This window comes from Pantherophis guttatus, chromosome 7 (assembly GCF_059756535.1).
Source record: "Pantherophis guttatus breed Tessera chromosome 7, ASM5975653v1, whole genome shotgun sequence".
Lineage (NCBI taxonomy): Eukaryota > Metazoa > Chordata > Lepidosauria > Squamata > Colubridae > Pantherophis > Pantherophis guttatus.
This window is the reverse complement of record NC_142069.1, coordinates 26,659,935-26,683,053: the sequence shown is the minus strand read 5'-3', so window position 1 is coordinate 26,683,053 and position 23,119 is coordinate 26,659,935. Positions and strand designations below refer to the sequence as shown.

The following is a 23,119-nucleotide window of genomic DNA, read 5'->3' as shown; positions in this document are numbered from 1 at the left end:
GGCGAAAATGGCCTTCCCCACCCCACCTGGAGGCCCTCAGGAGGCCGGAAACAGACTGTTTTCTGACTTCTGGTGGGACCTAGAAAGCCTCTGGAGCCTGGGGAGAGTGAAAAATAGGCCTTCCCTCCCCTGGAGGCCCTCCAAAGGCTGGAAACAGCCTGTTTCCTGACTTTCAGTGGGCATGGAAGGCCTGAAAATCAGCTGGCTGGTGTGCGCATGCGTGCCAGAGCTGAATTAGGGCAATGCTCGCGTGCCCACCAATATGGCTCCGCGTGCCACCTGTGGCACGTGTGCCATAGGTTCGCCATCATGGGTATAGGCAATTACAGATGACAACTGAATGGCAAGAAAAAAAATACAAAAAAATGACATTCTTTGCTGCTATCTGGAACAGAACAGAACAGAACAGAAAACAGAACAGAACAGAACAGAACTGAATTTTGTATTGGCCAAGTGCGATTGGACCCACAAGGGATTTGCCTTGGTGCATATGCTCTCAGTGTACATAAAAGAAAAGATATGTTCATCAAGAATCATAAGGTACAACACTTAATGATAATCATAGGGTACAAATAAGCAATCAAATCATATTAGGAAACAGTCAATATAAATCGTAAGGATACAAGCAACAAAGTTACAGCCATACTATCTAGTGGTAATCTAGATCCTTGCATGCCATATATTGTAGTTGAAAAGGAATGGGAAAGGAATTACTGGGTTTAAAGGATAAAATGGATCCATGATTATAAAGGCATCTCATTGTCTTCTTTTATATCAAAATAATGGGGAATATACTGAATTAGTCATAACAAACTAATATACCATCCCAATCTTGATCCTGGATAATGAAGCATACTGCTAAAGTTAATCTATTCATTTTGTCATAAAATAAGATAAGAGGTGCACCAAGAAATGAAAGGAATTGTAAATTTAATGGCAGTATATGAGGTGCTGATTGTAAAAGCAAAAGCAAACAATAAATGTTTTTGAATGATGTGTGAACTCACACAATGCCTGCATATTAGTTAATCATAAGAATATGCAACAGCAATTTTAGATTTTTTTCAAGCAGACTTCCCACTATTATTTATGTATTTGGAGTAGATAAATTGTCTCTCAACCAGAAAGGTTTGAAATAATGGAAGGGAAGACTTAATTAAATTAATCTTTTCATTTTGGTAGACAGCTTCATGTGCCAAATGGTTCTCTCCCATCCTGCATCGTCACTATGAAGAAAAGGTTATTGGTTGGTGTTTGTGGAATAGTTCCCATTTGACTGTTGGTGTCTGAGATAATACTGAACTTAGAATGTAAAATCAGGAATATAGCAATCATAATAGGAAAGTTTGTTGTGTTTTTGGATTACACACCATAAACCTTTCAATTATTTGTTGCTGTTCTGTTGTCAGTTCTTTATAAAATTAAAGAGTGCTCGATGTCCTTCTAATAGGACCACTTTTGTTCCAAAACTGGAGATTGTGAGAACTGTACAGGTAAAAACAAAATAGTTGGCAATCATATTGCACTCTTCATAGTCCTCTTGTTAAATTATCTATCTGTTGGAGATTTAAGGATGACATGACTTATTGGTAAAAGGTAGCTTCCTAATAAGTTTTTTTCTGGCCTGCCCCTGAGTAATTGGAACAGCAGTAGTTCTAGTTACCAATAGCGGTTTATAAGAAGAAGAATGATTAGGAAATCAATGAGTGTTGGGAAAAATATACAATTGGATGCTAAGAATACATCTTCTGGAAGTGTTTGTTTCTTTAGCAGGGGAGGAGAGGATTTCATCAGAGGTCAAAAGAAATGATGGTTGAGACTTATGGTCGGGGGAATTCAGTGCAGCTTTGAAAGAAAAGTTTTCCATTCTGTCATTCAATATGGACAATTAAACACTGTCTCATTAACAGTTATAAGAATGCTTTATTCCAAGTTGATTACTGATTTCCAGATTACTGTTTTTAAGCAGTTAGTGCTATTTTTGAATCATTATTTGAACAATGTAAAAATCCAAGTTCCAGAACACTGATAATGGCATCATAAATCTTATGTCAAAATATGTCAAAATGTCAAAATATTTGGGAGATTGGAGATTATGGCATTTTGATTTTATAGCACTAGTTGCTCACTTTCCTTTGATACTGTTGTCAGTTGACATCAGAAATATGCTTTTCTTGCTCTCTATGTATACACTGATTTAACACCACCTAAAGTGTTTAAATAATATGTTTTTGCTCACTCATATAATATTGATGGCATATAAGAATAGCCTTCTGTATGCCATTTCATTCCTCAGCATAAGAGCTTGTAAAACTGTTGCTTATTAAAGCAGGACATAAATAGTAGTGGTACTAGCTGGCAGTATTTAAAATGCAATTTTATATTTAATTTGTTTAACTTGATTAACTACGGTAATACATGCGTGGATAGACTATATTATGGCTTGGATCTTACCTGTCTGAAAACTGCAACTTTGGTGTCATGCAACTTACTCAGAAGAAGAAGAAAATACCATTTAATTATATCCAAAGTTCTTAACCTTTTGTGTCATGGACCCCCTCTCAGATTTATATATATTGCTTTTAAATACATTTTTGATTTTATAGCACTATAAATATAGTTAATATTATTTAAATATATTTAAATATATAAATTTTAGATAATGAGATTTATTGACATTTACAGTCATTGAATCTAGGTTATCAACTACTTTTTTGCTTTGACATATTATTGAACAAAGAGCTAAATTTCTATTAGAAGCTAATAAAAAATAAAGTTTCAATTTTTTTTCTCAAGTTCATGGACTTCCGGGAAGAATACACACATATAAATGTCTGCTCAGTATTTTGTGCAAAATATCAAAATGTGAATTCCTGTGCATTTCTTTTAATGTGGACCTATAACTGAATACAAATAGAAGTAGGGATCTACTGTTTCAGCCATATTGTAGCAACATCTACCATTTAGTATACATATCATTGTTTTGCTTCTTCGTTGTGGACTATTTTTGTAACTGTTGCTGGCAGATTGAAATTGACTGCTGCTTTGTCTCACTGGAGCAGTTATGTTAGTTAAGTTAGTCCTCTACTTTATCCCCCAATCTCTAGTTTAGTGACCACAATTGGAATCAGCAACTGGAAACTGGGACCAGCAAGTCATTAACCAAAGCAGTCGCTAAGTTAAAAAACATATGGCCATGACTGTCCTTACAATTTGATATAGGACAACGTGTTCTAACTGTCTGTAATGGAAAACCTGTGACAGAGAGAGAGAGAGAGAGAGAGAGAGAGAGAGAGAGAGAGAGAGAGAGAGAGAGAGAGAGAGAGAGAGAAGGGCTGCAAAGATTGTAAATGAAGGTATTGGTTGCAAAATTACTTTTTCATCACAGTCGTAACTGCGAAAGTGTCCGAGGGGGTCACTAAAATTACTTTTTCATCACAGTCGTAACTGCGAAAGTGTCCGAGGGGGTCACTACCTATACTTAAATTATAAAAAATTGAGGATCAGAATATCATTGTGCTTTAAATAGCAGACAGAATATGCTCATTAAAAATGCATAAAATTGAAAAAGTTTCTGTCCTATTTTATTTACTGAAGTCCTATTTTGTTTCCTGAAGATGAACAAATGTCTTCAAATTATAGTAGCAATGCCACTACTGAGTGAAACCTTTGCTTCTGAAAGCGAGTTTACTTCTTATCTTCTGGCTTTCTTCAATCCCTTGTATTTGCTTCAAACTGGACTGGTGATTTGCTTTCTCTTTTTTAACCCTGAATAATTTGTCATGAAAGCTTATTGTCAGTGTAATTGCTCTTTCAATACAGCGTAAGTGTAGTCATTTTATGGAGATTTTTGTTATTGGCTATTGTAAGAAGAGGATTAGAGTTAGAAGATTCTTCAGTTTTAAAAATCTTACATGTGTCTTAGATGGTATTTTAGGAGTTGAAGAAATCAGGAAGAAAGATTTTCTGTGGAAATACTGCTAAACCCCATTTTATATAGGAGCGCAGCCTCGGTCATGTTTACATTTAGAATGGATATTTTATCACCTGGAGAATTTAAATATATAGTTTATTTTAAAAGATGCTTTGATTTTTGCTGAGATTCCCAGACAATGCTTCGGTTTCTTGTGCAGTGGTTGGGCGAGAGTTTTTACAATAAGGCAAACTATGCTTTAAAAAAAATACCCTTATAGGCAAGCCGATTAAGTACATGGAAAATTTTGACTTGGGTGTAAAGACTAATGAATGGAAGAAGAAATATTAGTGCTTTTCCATAAACTCTTAGTCAAACTTGAAATTTCTTGCAGTAAGACACAATGGTGCATTGTGGATATCTAAATTTTATTATTCTTAGCTTCTTTAGTTCTATAGTGGGTGGGAAGCTGTATTATATATCTATTTATAAAAATATGTTCCCATTGAAATGGCCAAGAGGTATTAATTTCGTTAAATTATAAGGACAGATATTGTTCTACTGGGTTTGAGGGACATTTACATTCAGTTCCAATTAGTTCTTTATGTAACATCAAAACACAAAAAGCCTTGGTTAAATCAGATTCTCTGGTTCAGTTCTTGCATTTATTAAATAGTCCTATTCTCCTAGATTTTGTGTCTTGATGTGTGTGTGTGTGTGTGTGTGTGTGTGTGTGTTAAATGGAACAACTTTTATATAGGAAATAATTGCATGTGTTAACATTTAATGGGAAAAATAATATATGTCTAACCAAAGAAAACAAATGTCAGTAAAGGTTTTGTAGGTATCTCATGGATTTAGTCAAGCTGAACTCATTTAACGAAGATATTGGATTGTGGCACAAACAGTCCTGAGCTTCTGTATCAGTTTTGTGGACAGAGAAATTTGCTGGACAATTTCTCCAGGGAATAAAGACATTATCTAACAATTGCTCAAAAGCAAGTCCCTTCCCTTAACAGTGACAGTAGCATCAGTACTCATGCCTTAGAGGGGGATTATCTTTATGATGTTTTCCCTTTAGATTTAATCCAAATGCGGTAAACTAGGGAGAATGCAGTGCTCTATCTATCTATCTATCTATCTATCTATCTATCTATCCATCCATCCATCCATCCATCTATCCATCTATCCATCTATCCATCTATCATCTATATCTATTTATTATCTATCTATCAGAATGAATATCTGCAGGGATAGTAAGAAAGGGCAGGACTTCAATCAAATTGCAGCTGCCAGTAAATTAATAGTCAAATTAGATGGAATCATTTCACTTACATTTTAGAATAGAGCTATTGTAATATTCTTTTTCAAATCCCCACATCTGTTACTGACGTGAAACCATAATGTTTCTCTTCTTGTTTAAATAATAAAGCTTTCTTATTTCCTAATCAAATCTGAAGGAGGGGAAATAGAAACACTGTCTTTATATCATTGTAATAGTGTCATAAAAGATATTATATAAATAGGATAAAACTGTTGCTTCAATCATAGAGTACTTCTTAATTTAACTTATCCATTATTGCCTGTCTTGTATTGTGGAGTTCTTGGTCTCTTTGAGCTTGATGGTTTGCGTGCAGAAATTTCATTATCCACTAGGTAACATCTTCAATGCTAGAAGGGAGTGGAGTTTACTTTTTGTTTATATACAATAGCTTTGCTCTGACAGTGTTCGTGAGGTTGCAGTTTATTCCTTGGTTATTCCTTGATTAGGCTATTGTCTACTTCTTGATTGCCTGAGTTGTTAGTTCCTTGATCAGGGTATTGTTTATCTGGTGTATAAAAAAACCCACTTCCTTCTAGCACTGAAGATGTTAGCTAGTCAGGTAACAAAACATCTGCAAGCAAACAATCAAACTCAGAGAGCATCAAAAGTCCACAGTCCAACCCTGAGCTACACGTATTCACTTCTATTGGTGTCTTGTGCTGATAATTCATAAATTGGTGAGTTGAACAACAGACCATTTATGTTTAACTTGAGGATGACTGAGATGACCAACTTACATGGAGATACAGATTGAAGTGTCACCATTATGTGACACTAACTCCTGTTTTTGTTTTCTTTTTCTATTATCTTGGGGTGGTGGTAGGGATGTTAAAACTACATATGAGTATGTTGTAACTGAGAAAGTTAAGCTATTAGCGATCACCAAGTAGTGACTAAGAGGGCATGTTTCAGTGTTTGTTCAGAAGCATCTCTCTGCTGCCCTAAATAATTTTTTAGGCTTCCCTCTGAGCCTGAGAAAAGATCTTGCTGATTTAGCAATAGCCCTTAGATGTATATACCACTTCATAGTGCTTTTACAGCCCTCTCTAAGCGGTTTACAGAGTCAGCATATTGCCCCCAACAATCTGGGTCCTCATTTTATCCACTTCGGAAGGATGGAAGGATGAGTCAACTTTGAGCCTGATGAGATTTGAACTGCTAAATTGCAGGCAGCCAGCAGGCAGCAGAAGTAGCCTGCAGTAATGTACTCTAACCACTGCACCACCTCGGCTCTGACTATTATTTAAGGATAATAGTCACTAAAATAAACGATGGACTCCTTAATGGACAGTAAAATCTGGCTTCTTTAATGAACAATATACAGGGACATGATGGCTCATTAAAGATATTGAGACCTGAGTGGTGCACTGCAGGGCGAGCTCCAGTTACTTGGCCCAATTCCTGCCCACCTAGTAATTTGAAAGCATAAAAATGCAAGTAGATAAATAGATACCACTTTGGTAGTAAGGTAACAGCGTTCCTTGAGCCTTGGCATCTAGTCATGCTGGCCACATGATCAGCATGATTTTCTTAACTAAGAAATGGAGATGAGCATCGACCCTTTTAATCAACAGTAAAGGGCTGCTGCTTGTGCAAGATCAAAAACTATATCTTCTGAATAATTTTTGAAGTGTGAAGACCCCTAGCATATGTTTGTTTGGAAAGTGGATTGCCATCCAAATGCTCAAATCAGCATTTGAAGAGAGTTTTGAATCTAGCAATGCCAATAGTTATCCAAATCTTCGATAGGTAGGGTGAGTGTAGTTCGCTCCAAACAACATGAATGCAGCAGAATATCCACATTATATAAAACCACTACTAACCACCTACAGTGTTCTGCTTCAGAGCATGAAACAATGAAATATTTATTTTCACAGCACAAAGTTTAAATGGTGAAACTTGCTACCAGAAGATGAGTAGATGGCTGCCAATTTGAATAACTTTGAAAAATCAGAAAATTTCAGTGGTGGGTTTCTGTCAAGAGGGGTAATAAATGACTTCATAAAAATATCATTCTCAGCATTAGCATCTGGGGCACATGAAAGTATTTTCTGAGCGTATGGTAAGCATGTGCATGAGCTTCGTTTGCCTAAAGAGCACAGTATAAAGAAAAATGGGTTACTTTCAAAAGTTGTGGGAGCTCCAACACTGGAGGTTTTTAAGAAAAGATTGGACAACCATTTGTCTGAAATGGTATAGGATTTCCTACCTGACCAGGGATTAGACTAGAAAATCTCCAAGACTCCAATAACTCTGTTATTCTGTTATGGACTAGAAACTTGTGTTTCAAATTTAGTTGACTTAGTAATATTGAGTATAAAGGAGAATATTTCAGGATAGCGCAACAGGGTATGGAGAGTAACAAACTGGTGAGTACAAGCTAGAAACAGAAAACAGTTCCTATCTTTATGCCTTCTATCCATGGTATACCCAGAAAGAGGAGGGAGGGAAAGAAATTTCACTTTCTTTTTTTTTTTTTTACTTTTTTGTTTGATAAAATCTAATTCATTCAGATTCAGAATTGACTTACTCTTGTGTGTCCCAATTTATTTTTTTGACAGGTTAATTTTGTTGCTGTAATTGGACATCCTGCATGCAGAATTTTTTTGGCTATGAGACCTTCATTTCTTTAGTCAGCTGTCAAATGATTTTGTTGAAGTCTGGATTTTTCTTAATTTTAAGAGTGTTTGAAAGGAGAACACTGGACTGTCTCCAGACTAGGTATATTAAAATCTGAAATCTTAAAGATATATCAATACAAACGATCAAAGAATTATAGAGATAGAAGAAACACTTTGGGCCAGTAAATCCAACTCCCTGCTTCAGACAGGAATGTGAATTAAATCATTCATGGAAGATGGTTTCTTAGCATCTGCTGGATCACTTAATTTAAAGGAGAATCCATTCTCTTTATGGATAACTGGTGCTTCTGCTTTTACTTTCTCCTATAACATTAAACCAGATTTTTCTTTCCTGTAAGATAACACCATTATTTTATGCCAAACCATGAATTGGTGATGCAATGTTAGAATGAAGTATTGCAGGCTAGTTCTGCCCACAGGCTGGATTTTGATCCTGATGTGGCTCAAGGTTAATTTACCCTTCCATCCTTCCAAGGTCAGTCAAATGAGGATCCAGATTGTTGGGGGCAATATGCTGACATTGTAAATGGCTTAGAGAGTGCTGTAAAATACTATGGAGCAGTATATAAGTCTAAGTCCTTATTGCTATTGCTATTTTCGGATGAGGGAGAAAACCCTCTCTGTGGCCTTCTTCGTGATGTCATTCAGGTACTAGAATTATGCTATTATATCATTCTCAGTCTTCTCTTTTCAGAGACAAACATACAACATACATCCTCTGATTATCCATCTGTCCTTTTTCTAAACTTCAGGTACTTAAAAATGTGATGCCTAGAACTGGACACAATACTTGAATTGGTGTTTGATTAACACATAATAAATGGAGCAGTTATTTTCCATTGCAGTTGGGCAGGTATAATAAATTTGAATAAGTAAATTTCTTCTCTCAATGTCTTGTAAAATGGCTTTTCCATCAGTATGTTGTTTGTTATCAATTATTCCAATAATTGTAATAAATTATTTTTTTCTAAGTGTATGGCGATACAATAATATAATAACTATATCATCCTAGATCTGTATATTTTATTTTTGTTTCCGATCTAAAAAATTTGCATATCTCACTATGAACTTTGCTACTTTAAAAACCAATGTTTTCATTTCATTAAGGAAGCCCTCAACTTTCAACCACAGTTGAGCCCAAAATTTCTGTTGCAATTTGATAAGCATTCAACATTTCATCAATTTATTAATATTAAAACGGGGACCAGAACTGAACTTCATAATACCTTGTTCAATACCTTCCTCAGTTTTACGAAGAACCAACCACTGATGAGTACTCTTGAAATACAATTTTTGAACCAATTGTATATCTACTAAACTATCACACCATCCAGCCCTAGCTTACTAATTGGTAATGAAAGTGTCATGGCATTTGTGTCAGCTGTTTGCTAAGAAAAAGATGGTATGCTTAGAGCATTCTCGCAATATGTTAAGGAAATTATCCAATCAAAACAGGAGATAAGGTTAGTTTAGCAAGACCTACTTTTGATAAATCTGTGCTGACATCTGGTAATTACTACATTGTGTTTAAAGCACTTAACAGATCAATTGCTTTAGGATCTACTCTAGAATCCTCCTAAATATTGATGTCAGGTTGTTGGTTAGTTTAGTTTATTCTATCGTGGAATGTTTTTTGACTAAACATTCATATTTGGTGTCAATGCTCAGAGTATAGGTAGTCCTTGATTTATGACCACAATTGGGACTGCAAAACTTGTTGTTAAGCAGTGTGGTTATTAAGCGACGTATGACTTGACCGCATATAATTTTACAAACCTTTTGGTCATGGCCGGTAAATGATTTACCATGATTGTTTAGCAAGACATCACATGACCACAGCTTGCAACCCTTCCTGCCAACTTCCCCATTGACTTTGCTTGTCAGAAGACAGCTGGGAAGATTGTAAATGGCAATGATGTGTAGGATGCTGAAATTTCCATAAATGTGAACCATTGCCAAGCACTTGGATCATAACCAAGTGATGGTTATAGCTTACTTTTTTCCAACCCCTTCATAACTTTGAACAGTTGCTAAACAAATGGTCATAAGTCAGTTACGTCATATATATATTTTTTTCTAACAAATTATATATTAGCTACTAAAAGGTAATTCAGATCTATTGGAATTATTTTATGCTAAAGATATTTTATATGGTTTCTGGGATACCGTTATTCAATTGGTTATTCAGAATTGTGTATTTAGTTATTAACTTAACTCCAAATTCAGGAAATCTGGTTTCTACACCTCTTAACTATGATTTTAAAAGTAGTTTCTGCAGGACATAACAGAGACCTGCTTCACATCCTGTATTTAGTATAGAAGCAAATAATCTGAACAGATATGATTATTTTCATTGTATGACAGCTCTGCAATTATGGTTTCTTAAAAAAGATCTTAATGGAAAGAAGTCTTGCTTAGCATTTTGGTACTGTCTTAAGATTTAACAGAGGAAAGTTTCTTCAGTTAAATTATTAAAGGATTCCAATCATCAGGCTGCTTTTTATAAATCAAAGCAGTAGTTATCTACAAATATTGGAGATATTTGTAGATAACTGTCCCAAATCAAGGGATTACAGGGCCATAATATATATATACTATATATTATATTAAATATATTAAATATGCATACACACACACACACACATACACACACACACACACACACATATTTACATGTTAAGATTTTCAACCTTCAGTGTTAGCCATATTGTAATAGCCAGTTTACAAATGAGTTTTTATTGATCTTCACAAAATGTATACAATCTTCAGTTTAAGAAATAAAGAGGTATGATTTTGGCAATTGTATACACACATTTTTGGAGGTTATGTAATACCCTTTCTTTTAGAGGGCTATAGGCTGTGAAATGACCATTGCCTTCCTAATTGCATTGTGCTCTGCTAAATAATACATACACTGTTGGACTGCGGCACTTCAATTTGCTTCCTGTCTTTTAATTTATAAAGTGTTCAAAATATAAGAGTTTTAAATATAAGAATAAACTCCACTCTGGTTGAGGTTCTATGGGTTTCTCAAGAGAGTTTAAATGATATTTGGAGATATGTATTTTTTCCCTCTTATTTTTTCTTCTTCTGAGAGAATAGAAACACAGCATTATAAGACAAAAATACATGAAAAATCATAAGCTTAGATCCCTGAATTTATGTTATCTGTCTTGCTGCTATAAATGGCCAAGATGGAACATGCTATGGATGAGTTATATTTATATAGAAAACTGCTGAAAGCCATATTCAGTTGAAAATGTAAGCTGAATTTCTGAATTGAGAAGACCTTTGCATGTAATCACAATTATAAATTTCCAGGTGACATCTTCCATTTGTGAATTTTCTTGACCTGAATATACTGATGTGAAATTTGAATTTTATCAGTATGTCTTTTTAAAACGTTATTGTGATTCTTTATGTCACTGCAGCTAATGTTCAATTGGTTCAGCACTGAAATGATTCAGCTGTACAGATTATCTTCCTTCTTTGTGACTTTGTCTTTTCTTTTGTGCCTCTTTTTTATTCTGTAAAAATTGAATATATTTAAAATTTGAAAGCAAGTCTATTTCTCCTTGTTTCCTCACATTTGTCTTGTAATCTCAGGAGTGATGTATGTCACCTGGTTAGAACAGTTAAGGAGTTAGCGAAAGTTCCTTAAAATTAACTGTGAATCTTGACTGCTTTCTGTAGAACTAATGGTTCTACAGTGCTAGCTCCTCATAGATTTCTAACTAACATTTTGTAGTTTGTATATCTCATTTTTTATAGTATGTTTATCAACCAGGCAGTCAAATCTTCATTATGGGTAATATACCAGCATATTATAACATATTTAAAATTCATTGTTTTTATAATACATAACTCATTATTCTCTACTTTTAAAAAGGATGGTTGATATTCCTGTTTTTGATAAGTAGGAATAAGACTTCTGTAAGAGATTTTGTGAAATTTAATTAATGTATTTACAATTAACTGAGATTTCCATCTTCCATATATATGTTGCTGTTGTTGAGTGGGGGGAAATGGAATCCAGTTATATCACAGTGATTGTACTGTTTGTTAACATTATTCCTGTTATCTTCAGCACTGAAGTTTTAAGGAAATTTGGAGCCAGCATCATACTGTTATTACTAATTAAAAATATCACCTTCAGCAAAAAGGAATAGGCATCAAGGCATAATTTTTTTCACAGATTTCTTTTTTCCAAATTAAAATTTAAATGTTTACACTCACAGAAAATTAGAAATAGTATTTAGTTATAATTTCTATTCCTGCAATGAAGTGAATGTTACACAGCACAGTGAACATATCATAATAACAGATGAATGCAGTATTACTTGTTTTTCCATGTGAAAATTAGGCAAATAAAACATAGCTACTGATGAAAAAAGGAGAATAAAGTCTACTAAAAATATTTATGGTTATGTGTAACATCTCTCTCCCTCTCTCTCTCTCTACACACACACACACACACACACACACACACACACACACACTCGCATAAAATCTGAATCATACAATTGGCTACTCCTAATTTTGAATGTGTAAGAATTTAGTATTACAAATTTTGCTGCATTTTCCAATTTCAGTATTAAATCTTTCCTTTATAAAAGGAAAGTGCTGTGTGATTCTCTGACAATGGCATAGAGATTAAATGGAACAAAAGAGGTATTTGTTAAATATTAGATTAATTATTTAAGTTCTCTATGGAACTTTAGCACTATTAAATCTTTGCTTTCCAAAGCTGTGCTCATTGTATATATTCTCAGCGCTTAGGAAGATTTTTAATTACAGTTTTGAATCTAGACTTGTGAACAAGAGAATACACTTTCCTTTTTGTATGCGAATGCTGCAATTGTAATATTCATTGTATATCTTGAAAGATAATATTTATATTAATCATTGAATCATAACATTTTGATTTGGCCTAGATCCTGCCTTCAGATTCTTGAAGAAAGGAAATAATGAAATTTATTTTTCAAGAATAATTAAGAGTTGTTACTGATAAGTGAAATGCAAAAATCTTCCTCTGACTTAAAATCATTAGTAGGTAAATGAATAGCAGATATTTGTAGTTTTTCTTTCTCAATCTGTGGTTGGTATAACATGGTATGAAATCTGAATAGAGATTATATTATCACTTAATTATAAATATTGTAATTAAGGACATGTGAAGGAAATGTGCTGCATGCCTTGATTAATATTATTTATTTCATTAAAGGTCATTAAATATTAGACAAGGGTAGTGATACTTTAGCTATGGGAGATAACTTCAAAATAGCCAATTGACAATATTCTCCTTGTTGATTTTTTAGGGTTTTTTTTCTTACTGTTCTTGATATCATTCTTGAAATTATTCCACTTTCTTTGACTTGAACCCCAAATCCACTGTGTCTAATTTCAATAATGAAATTAATTTGTTTTTAAACTCATATTTCCTTCAATAGGTTGCTTTATTTATTCAATGCATACAACTGAATGTGAAATTAACAATAACAGAAACTATCTTTTGCTTTCATATATTAGTTTGACTACTGCCATTTTTAGAAAACAAGAGGAATGGTTAAAGTTAGGAATTTAAAACATAGAAGTTAAACCAAGAAGGCTTTGTGTCAAATTTCTTTTAATCCAAGTTTCCTTAATTATCAAGTTAGTGTTGGTAGGAAATAATGCTAAGAACCAATCTATCCAATTTCAAAGCCATTTTGCAACTGTATAGCAGCAATTTGACTTTATCACTACATGATACACAAGAATAATCTTAACAAGAATACAGCAAAGGTTCTTTCTAACTACATGTCCCATATGTTTGCCAACTCTTACTTTCATTTACAGATATTCAGAAGGTTACTTATACACTGGAAAGTGGTAAAAATAAAATGGCTTTTGTGGGACAGTATTATTATTCCCATTACTGTTCGCTATAGTTTCTGTTTCTTTATTGTTGTTTTAAATAAAACATGTGGTATCCGAGCTAGTATCATACACTATTGATTTATGCTCTTTCATCATGCGCGTAAGGCACACATTTACATTTCTTACTTTTACAGTGCATTGACTCTGGACTGGGTTTTGCAGCATGCATGGCTGTTTTTTAATCTTAATTTTTCAGGGGCTATGAAAAAAATCTGATTTTTTTTGAAGTGAGAAAGTGCTAAACTGCATATATTACATTACTTTCTCTTGCTTTCAGATAATATGTGGGAGACTATGGACTCCATGCTTCCGACATAGGAACAGGACCAGGTTGGGAAGCTTCACTTCAGAGAGAATGCTGGGAATTTGCAGAGGGCGACGGAAATTCCTGGCTGCCTCTCTGACTCTGCTTTTCGTTCCTGCTATAACCTGGATTTACCTGTTTGCCGGGAGCTTTGAAGGTAAGAAAGAAAACCTGCTTGATGTTAGAGTCTGGGGATTGGTGAGTTCAATAATTTTCATCACTGTCACTTCAGATCTAGTAGCCTTGAGACAGATTGGATAAAGTTATTCCCTCTCCTGTTTTCCTCATCTCCTAAGGGACTAGGAAGAGGAGGCGAACTGTCTTTGCATAGCTGTGACACTGTCAATATCTATATTCTTGATCATCAAGTTGGTTCACTCCTGTGGGTGTACTTGTTATGAGAACTGAAGTATACATTGATTTATTAACAGCTTAGACTGATTTTTCTCCAACTGACAATTTGGAACAAGTATTTCAGCAATTAACTCTGAAGCTTTGAAAGGAAGATATGATATCTGTACATTTCTGCCTTATTTACTTATTTATTTATGTGTGTACACAGCTGTCCCTGTAAAGACAGTTTCAGAACTGATGGCAATCTAGTTGAAAGCAATCTGCATGAGCTTTTGATATAAACATTGTGCATGAGACGTAGTTCTTTATGTCTTTATTTTTAGTTGTTTTCAAGGGAACAGCTGTATTTTTATTATTATAATTTATTTAGTTTTAATGCTCAAAAAAGCTCAACCAAAAGCTGTCATCCCATAGGAAATATCCTCTCATGTTTGAATGATTTCTTATTTCCTGTATTAAGCCTTCACAATTTCTTAGTGATTTTTTTGTTTGTTTTATGAACTTCAGGAAAATGGTTTAGCTCAATGGGAGCATTTTTATTTTACCAGCCATAGCTTCCCCACAAATACTCCATTCCTTTTCTTCTTTCCTTGGCCACATACTTTTTCCTCCCTGCACTTGAATGTTTACATGTTATGTTCAATTAAACCATGGCAACATCTAATGTTTGTGTAGTATTATTTTAAGCAGACTGTGTTTTTCTATTGTTGTGACTTAGATGAAGTTCAGAGCACATTTTATGACCAATTCATGCAAAACTCCACATAATCCCAAGGGGTTCACATACTTTTTCTTGCAACTGTATATCTTTAAGAAACCTAAATGAATTGGCTATACAGTTATGTGGTAATTTGTAAATAGAGTGGAGCTAGGCAGTTTTGATGAGAGAAAAAAAAACATTTTTGATCACACTCATCAAAAATACAATACACACATTTATGTTTTATTGACATCTAATTGCTGTTAATAAATAGCTACTTATTTTCACTACTACTAAGAAGAAAAATGCTATATCCAAGCTTCTTTGTCTAATCAGTACAGGGAGTGAAACCTATATAGCAAGCACCTACTATTCCCAGATTAGTGAGAATTATTACTCAAAAAAATAAAAATGAAATAATGATCTTAAAAAAATAGCTAAATATCCATTAACTTGAAAATACAAGAGAATAAGTCTGTAATTTAAATCCTCAACCAGAGAATATAGACTCTAATTGCTATATATTGCTATTGCCAGCTCTTCAGCTGTAGTTGTCTTTTTACTTTATTTTATTATTTTTATCAAATCAATATGGCCACCCATTTCATGAATATGATTCTGGGTGGTATACAATTAATTGAACAATTAAAAATAACATTTTAAGCCCTTAGCAATTATAAATATATATATATATATATATTAAGCAAAACCATGGGAGAGTAAATTCAAGGTCTAACATGTAATAAGCCATTTCATGGGCTTCCCACTTCCATGGTATCCCCAAGCCTGTTGACAAAACCAAGTTTTAAAGGATTTCCAGAAAATCAGTAAAATCAGGGGCAATTTCATCTCAGAGGATGGGGATGATGACATGACAGGAGAGCTGTCATGGTTCAGAAATATCATCTTCTTGGGTGATGGTGATGGAACTTCACAGCTGATGAGATCTCTAACATGCTCCTTCTGCCAGACCTGATGTAAAGAGGGAGAGTTAGTCCCTCAAATAAACCAGCCCAAACTATGTAGGGCGCTAAAGATCAAAAAGGGAAACAAAAAAAATGGAGAAAATGAAAAAAAAAGCAGTGTTTATGTACATATACTGTAAATGAGTATGCGTTTTCAAGCAGAGTATTCAACTCTGACCACGGAAAAAAATGATCAGTGTTTTCATTATGGTAATAACAGGTCATAAGCAGAGATCAAACATGATTGTACATTGAGTGACATTGATTTGCCATTACAAAATAATAAATTGTTTCAGGATCCAATCTGAGCTGGTCACTGGGACCAAAGGTTTAGTCTTTCAAATCTTCAGACTTGTGCTGGAGCCCTTCCTCAGAGCTCCAGGATGGGTCTGAAACCTTTGGAAAACTAAACCTCGGGTCCTGGTGATCCAGATTGGATCCTGCAACATTATCCTGGGACACATATTTGCTTTCATTTGTGAATGAAATGAACACACACACACACACACACACACACTCTTACACTTTAAAACTATTAGCATATTTAAATCTTATTCTTTCCAAAGACATACTACCAAATATATGGCTATTAAATGAAAATTATTGTATGAACAATTATTGTATGTTACACACACACACATTCACACACACACACACACACGTAATCATTTTACACTTCCAGCATAGCATCCAATAAGGAAGCCTCCTCAGTGTGTGTTAGTATAATGCATAGCTGTTCTAATTGCTGAGAGGTGGGTAACATTATATTGGCTTCTAAGATAGTTTCTGTATTAGAAATCCTAGTTTTCTTAAAAGGATAGAATGTGTTAAAATGTGGTTTATTCTGCCATATTGGACAGAATATGCCAGATCTAACTTCTACTATCTTCATGGAATTCTGATGTGATTTAGACTAGTAATCGAATGTAATGTAAACCTGCTATATCTTATCAAAGATGACAAGCAGGACTATGTGAAAGCTGCAATTGATTGTGGGTAGTTGAGATCACTATGGTAATGACTTTGGCATATGGAAAATTGAAATTGAGAATCTAAAAGAAGTAAAGAATTAAAATCATGAATTGCATGTCTGTGAAACTAAAAAAACAGGGATGGCGTAATAGAACTGAATGAAGATTGTCTGATCCTCTGTTATGAAGTTGGTGAATCCATGCAAGAAATAAATTGTCTGGTTGTTAGAGATAAAAAGGTATATCCATCATGTGTCAACTTTGCAAAAATTAATTCCATGTTGAGACTTATTACAGAAAAAATAAAAAATAAAAAAAGCAATACCTTAGTGCTTTTAGAGACTTTCAGTTGGACTCCTGAATATACTTTCTGATTTTCTGTCCTGCATTAGGACAGAATGTAAAATGATGCAATTTCAGGACCTTCCAGGACCTTGGAAGTTCTACTTCCAAGAAAGGTTTCTCATGGCCAGAGAGACATAAAAAAGAATACTCAAGTCAGAACAGACAATGAACAACTTATATATCAGCAATTATGCTTTGAGGCACAAAGGTGACCAGTCACATAGAATTGCAAGTAACAGACTTCTCTTACATAAATAAGTTGTCATGTAGACATACTAGAAATTATAGTTTAGTTTAGTTTATAGTTTATTTGATTTGTATACCGCCCTACTCCCGAAGGACTCAGGGCGGTGAACAGCCAACAATAAAATACATAAATACACAAAATTTAAAAACCCGATAAAATCAAATTAAATTATTTGGCCCAGACAAATTAAAATACCCCAATAATTTAAAAACAGATTAAAATTTACATATTTTAAAAGGGAAGAGATTAGGCCAAGCCCGCTTGATGGAATAAAAAGGTCTTCACAGCATGGCGGAAAGAGCGCAGATCCGGGATCCTCCGTATCTCCGGGGGGAGCTCATTCCAGATGGTGGGTGCCCCCACAGAGAAGGCTCTCCCCCTAGGGGCCACCAGTCGACACTGTTTGGCTGACGGCACCCGGAGGAGTCCCTCTCTATGAGAGCGTACTGGCCGGTGGGAGGCTATTGGTGGTAGTAGGCGGTCCTGTAAATAACCAGGCCCTAAACCATGGAGCGCTTTAAAGGTGGTAACCAAAAACTTGAAGCACACCCGGAAGACCACCGGGAGCCAGTGCAGCTCGCGCAGGAGAGGTGTTACATGGGAGCGCCATGTCGCTCCCATTACCACCCGCGCGGCCGCACTCTGCGCCAGTTGGAGCCTCCGGGTGCTCCTCAAGGGGAGCCCCATGTAGAGAGCATTACAATAGTCCAGGCGGGAGGTGACGAGGGCATGAGTGACCGTGCGTAACGAGTCCCGATCCAGAAAGGGACGCAACTGGCGAATCAGGCGGACCTGATAAAAAATCCTCCCGGTCACGGCCGTCAAGTGCTCTTCTAAAGACAGCCGTGAATCCAGGAGGACGCCCAAGTTGCGAGCCCTCTCCGTGGGGGCCAATGATTCGCCCCCAATAGTCAGTGATGGCGTCAACTGACTATATCGGGACGTCGGAAACCACAGCCACTCGGTCTTGGATGGGTTGAGCCTGAGCCTGTTATAACCAACCTGCTCTTATGGAACTGGTCCTGAGACTTAACGATTACATACTATGAACCAGGAATCATTCTGGAATCTAGCCATATACAATAATGATAATAAATTAATGAACTGTGATGTGCCACAAGCCTGTCCAGGTTAATTGAGTCAAAAACCTTAATTCAACTATTATCCAATTTGATCTGGCCACAAGGTCATCCTGGCATGCTGTATATTCTTACTGAACCATAATTTCCAGGTGCCTTCCTTTCAAACAAGCACTTTTATAATGCCTTGCTTATTCAGCCTGCTGACAATAGTGTTTAGATAGGCTGTGAAATTACATCTCAGTCTTGAATAGAGAATCTTAGGTTAGAGTGATTGACTCTGGCATCAGTCCCGTGCTTTTGACTGAAGTGGAGAGGGCTAGATGGATGGGATCATCTGAATCCTCTTTTTCCTCTGAGGAGTCTAAATTGGCCAAGTTTTATGAAGCTTGAAAAGGATATTGTAGAGCCAGAAAAAGTACAAAAAAAATTGTAGCCAAAATTATTCATTCTTCTATTAAAAAAAGATACCACTTAGGAAAAAAAGCAATCAGGAAAACTCATGCATAGTTTAGATAAAAATAATAAATAGAAGACTTTTTTTCTGTCTTAATGTTACAATCCAGGTACATCCAATGAAATTGAATGATGGGAGATGATAAAAAGGATCTCTGTTCTAAATAATGTGTGCTGAAAACTATGAATTTCTACATCATAAAATATATTGCAGTCACCACCTGAGGAATTTCAAAGGAAGCTTAAACAGATGCATGGAAAATAAGAATTTTAATAGCTAACAGTCATAATGGCTATATATTAACTTCAGGATCAAAGGCTGGGTGCATTTCAACAAAAATGCAAACAGGAGGATGCTAGTGTATTCACGTCCTATTTGTTCATTCTTCATAGATATTCCTGAAATAGAATTGTGGATCAAATAGGCCTTTGGTTTAAGCCAGCATTGATAGCTCATTTTATTTTCTGTCCAGAATCTCCTGCCAGCTATTTCTACTGAAGATCCAAATTATACACTTATGATGAGAAAAGGATAAAAAATTCTGCTTGAGAGAGCCCTCGAGGGACAAATGTAGATACTCTCTGTAAAAAAAACCACAAGCTTAATAGTAATCAATTTGAGCAAAAGCAATGAATTACCGAGCATCAAAGAAAATCAAGTGGGGTGAGGGAGGAGAGGTTTGAATCATGCTGGTCTCCATGTCCAGTTCCAATAAAGGAAGTCAGGCATGATCAAAGCAGGCACTATCTGCTAGAAAGTGTGGATATGGTAAACAAAGACATGGTAAAAGGAATAGCAAGAAATAGAACCTTGAACAGTTTTACGTTTGTCTGATATGCTGAAGTCCTCATTTATTAAAATGATGAAGAATGTTCTTCCTGCAATTTTGTAAAACCTCTTTTTTTCTACAAAAGAGCTACAGCCTCTTATAAGTAGTATCCAAGATCTGTAGTGTAGTCAAATCTATCCTTTTTGAAGGACCCTGCTTGTAATATTTATTTATTTTATTTATTTAATTATTTTATTTAACTTATATGCCGCCCTATCTCCAATGGACTCATATTAAATATTAAATATTAAAGGACTCTTCCCTGATTTTTGCCATCTCAGACTTCTGTGAAGATAAAAGATGGAATTTTTTTCTCTTTCTTAGGATGGTGGAATGCTGGGTGGGCACAAGAGCAGGTTTCAAAACCCGTCACTACTGGTTCGCTTGTGGGCACGTGTGCGCATGCTTGACTCTTCTGCACATGTGCAGAAGCATCCAGGCAGGTGGGCGGAGCCTCCTGCTACCTCCGCTACCAGTTCGCCTGATCTGGGGTGAACCGGTAGCAACCGGCCACTGGTGGCCACTGAACAGAGTACTGCTGAACATTTTCTTTACTGGATACATGTTGACCCAAGAGACAGAATCTGGTTGAATGAAAACAATAGTGTAAAAGCGTTATCCCTTTAAAGAGCCCCAGCTTCCCCCATATAGTTTCCATTTTACCAGCATTCCTAATAGGAAGCTCCCTCTCTTCTTAAAAGGAGAAAATGACAGCATTAATCTAATTATTTCCCATCTTCATTCCCAAAAATCTTATATTTCAAGTATAGATAATCCCATCTTTCAGTTCCTTGAGGCAGTTACCAGTTTGAATCTCCTGCCTATTGAACTATGATTTAAACTGCTGCAGCTTCATACTTTGCATGGAGAAAGTCACAGCTCTTAACATCTTCACGAAAAGCTGAGGAAGATTTCTGTCTGATGTTTCCAATGAGCTGCTATTTGTTTTGCTTAAATTGTCAAAAATGTTTGAAAACTATCTTTGGGAAACACTCCAGATTTTAGTTGGGTTTTTTTTTTAATGAATTGATCAGTCTTTCTTGTTTATTTTTAACATTAATAACCTGACTGGTTTAATTCATTTTCATGTAGTCAGAAACTGATACAATAAATATCTAAAATACCCAATAAACGTTTTCACTTTTTAAAAACAAACTTTTATTGAATTTTGGGTAAATATATGGACAAGCTTATTTTGTCAGTTAAAGCTTGTGGTGGGAGGAAAGGTATCTGCTTTTGAATGATAGACATCCATTTACAATTACCACCATGCCATTTTGTATCTTTGGCTAATATTACAACTAATTCAATATCATCATTCAGTTGAATTCTGCTATGTCTTCTGGCAGCATAGTTTGAAATCTATTTTCAATGAAAGCACGGGGTAGGATAATAAGAAATAGGTAGGATAATAAGTGAAAATGAGCAGCTCTGCAATGATTCTCCTTGATTGGAATATACTACTTTAATGAACTTCTAAATGTGAATTATGGTCAGAACTTCACCAGAATCTTGATCAGAGTAAAACAAGGATTATCTCCCAAATAAACTTGTATTTTTGCAATGTAACCTGGCGACCTTATGCTCATCATTCATTTTTCAGTTGCTCCAATAGCACTCTTTAAGGAGGCTTCTATCTTTCAACCTATTCAGATTGCACCAGTATTAATTAACAAAATGGAAAAGCGTGAACAAGCTCTGCATACCTCTTCCTCCACCTTCCCAATTGTTTTCATGTATTCTGTTGTTGCAACTAAGAACTGGTTTTTGGTTCAGAGAACTCCAGCTGTTGACCTTTAATGTATGAGATAACTGAGCATTAAGCACTAATTAAATCTGCCCCAGGATATAAACCTGCATTATGGTAACAACCTATGATTTAATAATCTCAGCTTTTCCCTTTTTGCAGAGGTTGCTACTTTATGCAGAGGTTAGGATGATTTATATTTTTCTAATGCAAACTCAGTATCTCAACAACCAAAGGAGATGAAATTGTCTCTTATGATTAACTAACATTTTGGGGAAAAAAGGAAATAGTAAAACTTGAAAAAGAGAATGAATCTGATTCCCTGGTGAATAATATGCAATACTTGAATGAGCGGTAAAAACCAAACTAGTTGTGGTTTTTGTTAAATTGAGAGAGGATGTCAGAAAACGTAATGATATTAAAACCAAAATCTGATTTTTGTCCCTTTAGAACCTGTCTGTGCCAAATGTGACTCACCAATACATCCCTACTGAGACCTGAACCCCGTATCAGTTTTGTCATCTCAGACAAATTGCAAATACAAATACTTGGTTGGGCCTCTGGTGCATTGCTTTAAGTATAGCGTGGTAGCTTGCTTTAGGAAAAAATAATCTGTTCCACCTCCAGGATTTATAATAAATTTATCAAGCTGCCTTACCAAGCTTGTATTAAATGAGATCATCCTGGCTCATTATCAAATTAAGTACAAATGTGCTGTCTTCAGTTTTAATTTAGCAAAATGTGCGGACCGAAACAAGAGCCACTTTGGTGAATTAAATAATGCATTAGACTAGAAAGTAGGAGACTGTGTTCCAGTCCTTCCTTAGGCACAAAGGGAGCTGGGTAACTTTGGTATAGTCACGCTCTCAACCCTAGGAAAATGTCAGTGGCAAACCACTTTTGAAAAAGTTACAATGATAACAGCAAGGACCTGCCCAGGAACTTGCCAGATATCAAGGGTGACTTGAAGATATGAAAAATAAAATAATGACTTTAATCATGCAGTTCATTCTGAAGTCCCAGACACCAACTATTTCTGTCCTCTATTAAAAGGTATTTACAACAAATTTTGGACACCTATATTGGACTTGCCCTAGGTCAGGGGTCTCCAACCTTGGCAACTTTAAGCCTGGAGGACTTCAACTCTAAGAATTCCTCAGCCAGCAAAGCAAAGCTGGCTGGGGAATTCTGGGAGTTGAAGTCCTCCAGGCTTAAAGTTGCCAAGGTTGGAGACCCGTGCTCTAGGTAAACTGTTGCGCTTCCAGTGAAATAGAAACTGTCCCTATTTATCAGTCAATTTAATTGTAATGCATATTCATGTAA

At 35.4% G+C, this 23,119-nt stretch overlaps 1 protein-coding gene across 2 annotated transcripts in view; it reads left to right on the top strand.

Moving 5' to 3' along the window:
- Window positions 1–23,119, top strand: part of LARGE1 (LARGE xylosyl- and glucuronyltransferase 1) — a 382,380-nt gene that overhangs the window by 88,397 nt on the left and 270,864 nt on the right. For both annotated transcript variants that reach the window (XM_034403814.3, XM_087873824.1), the window contains exon 2: window positions 14,076–14,259. In XM_034403814.3, coding sequence (XP_034259705.2) covers window positions 14,154–14,259 — 106 coding nt within the window. In that variant the 5' untranslated portion in view covers window positions 14,076–14,153. The remainder of the gene's footprint in view (window positions 1–14,075; window positions 14,260–23,119) is intronic.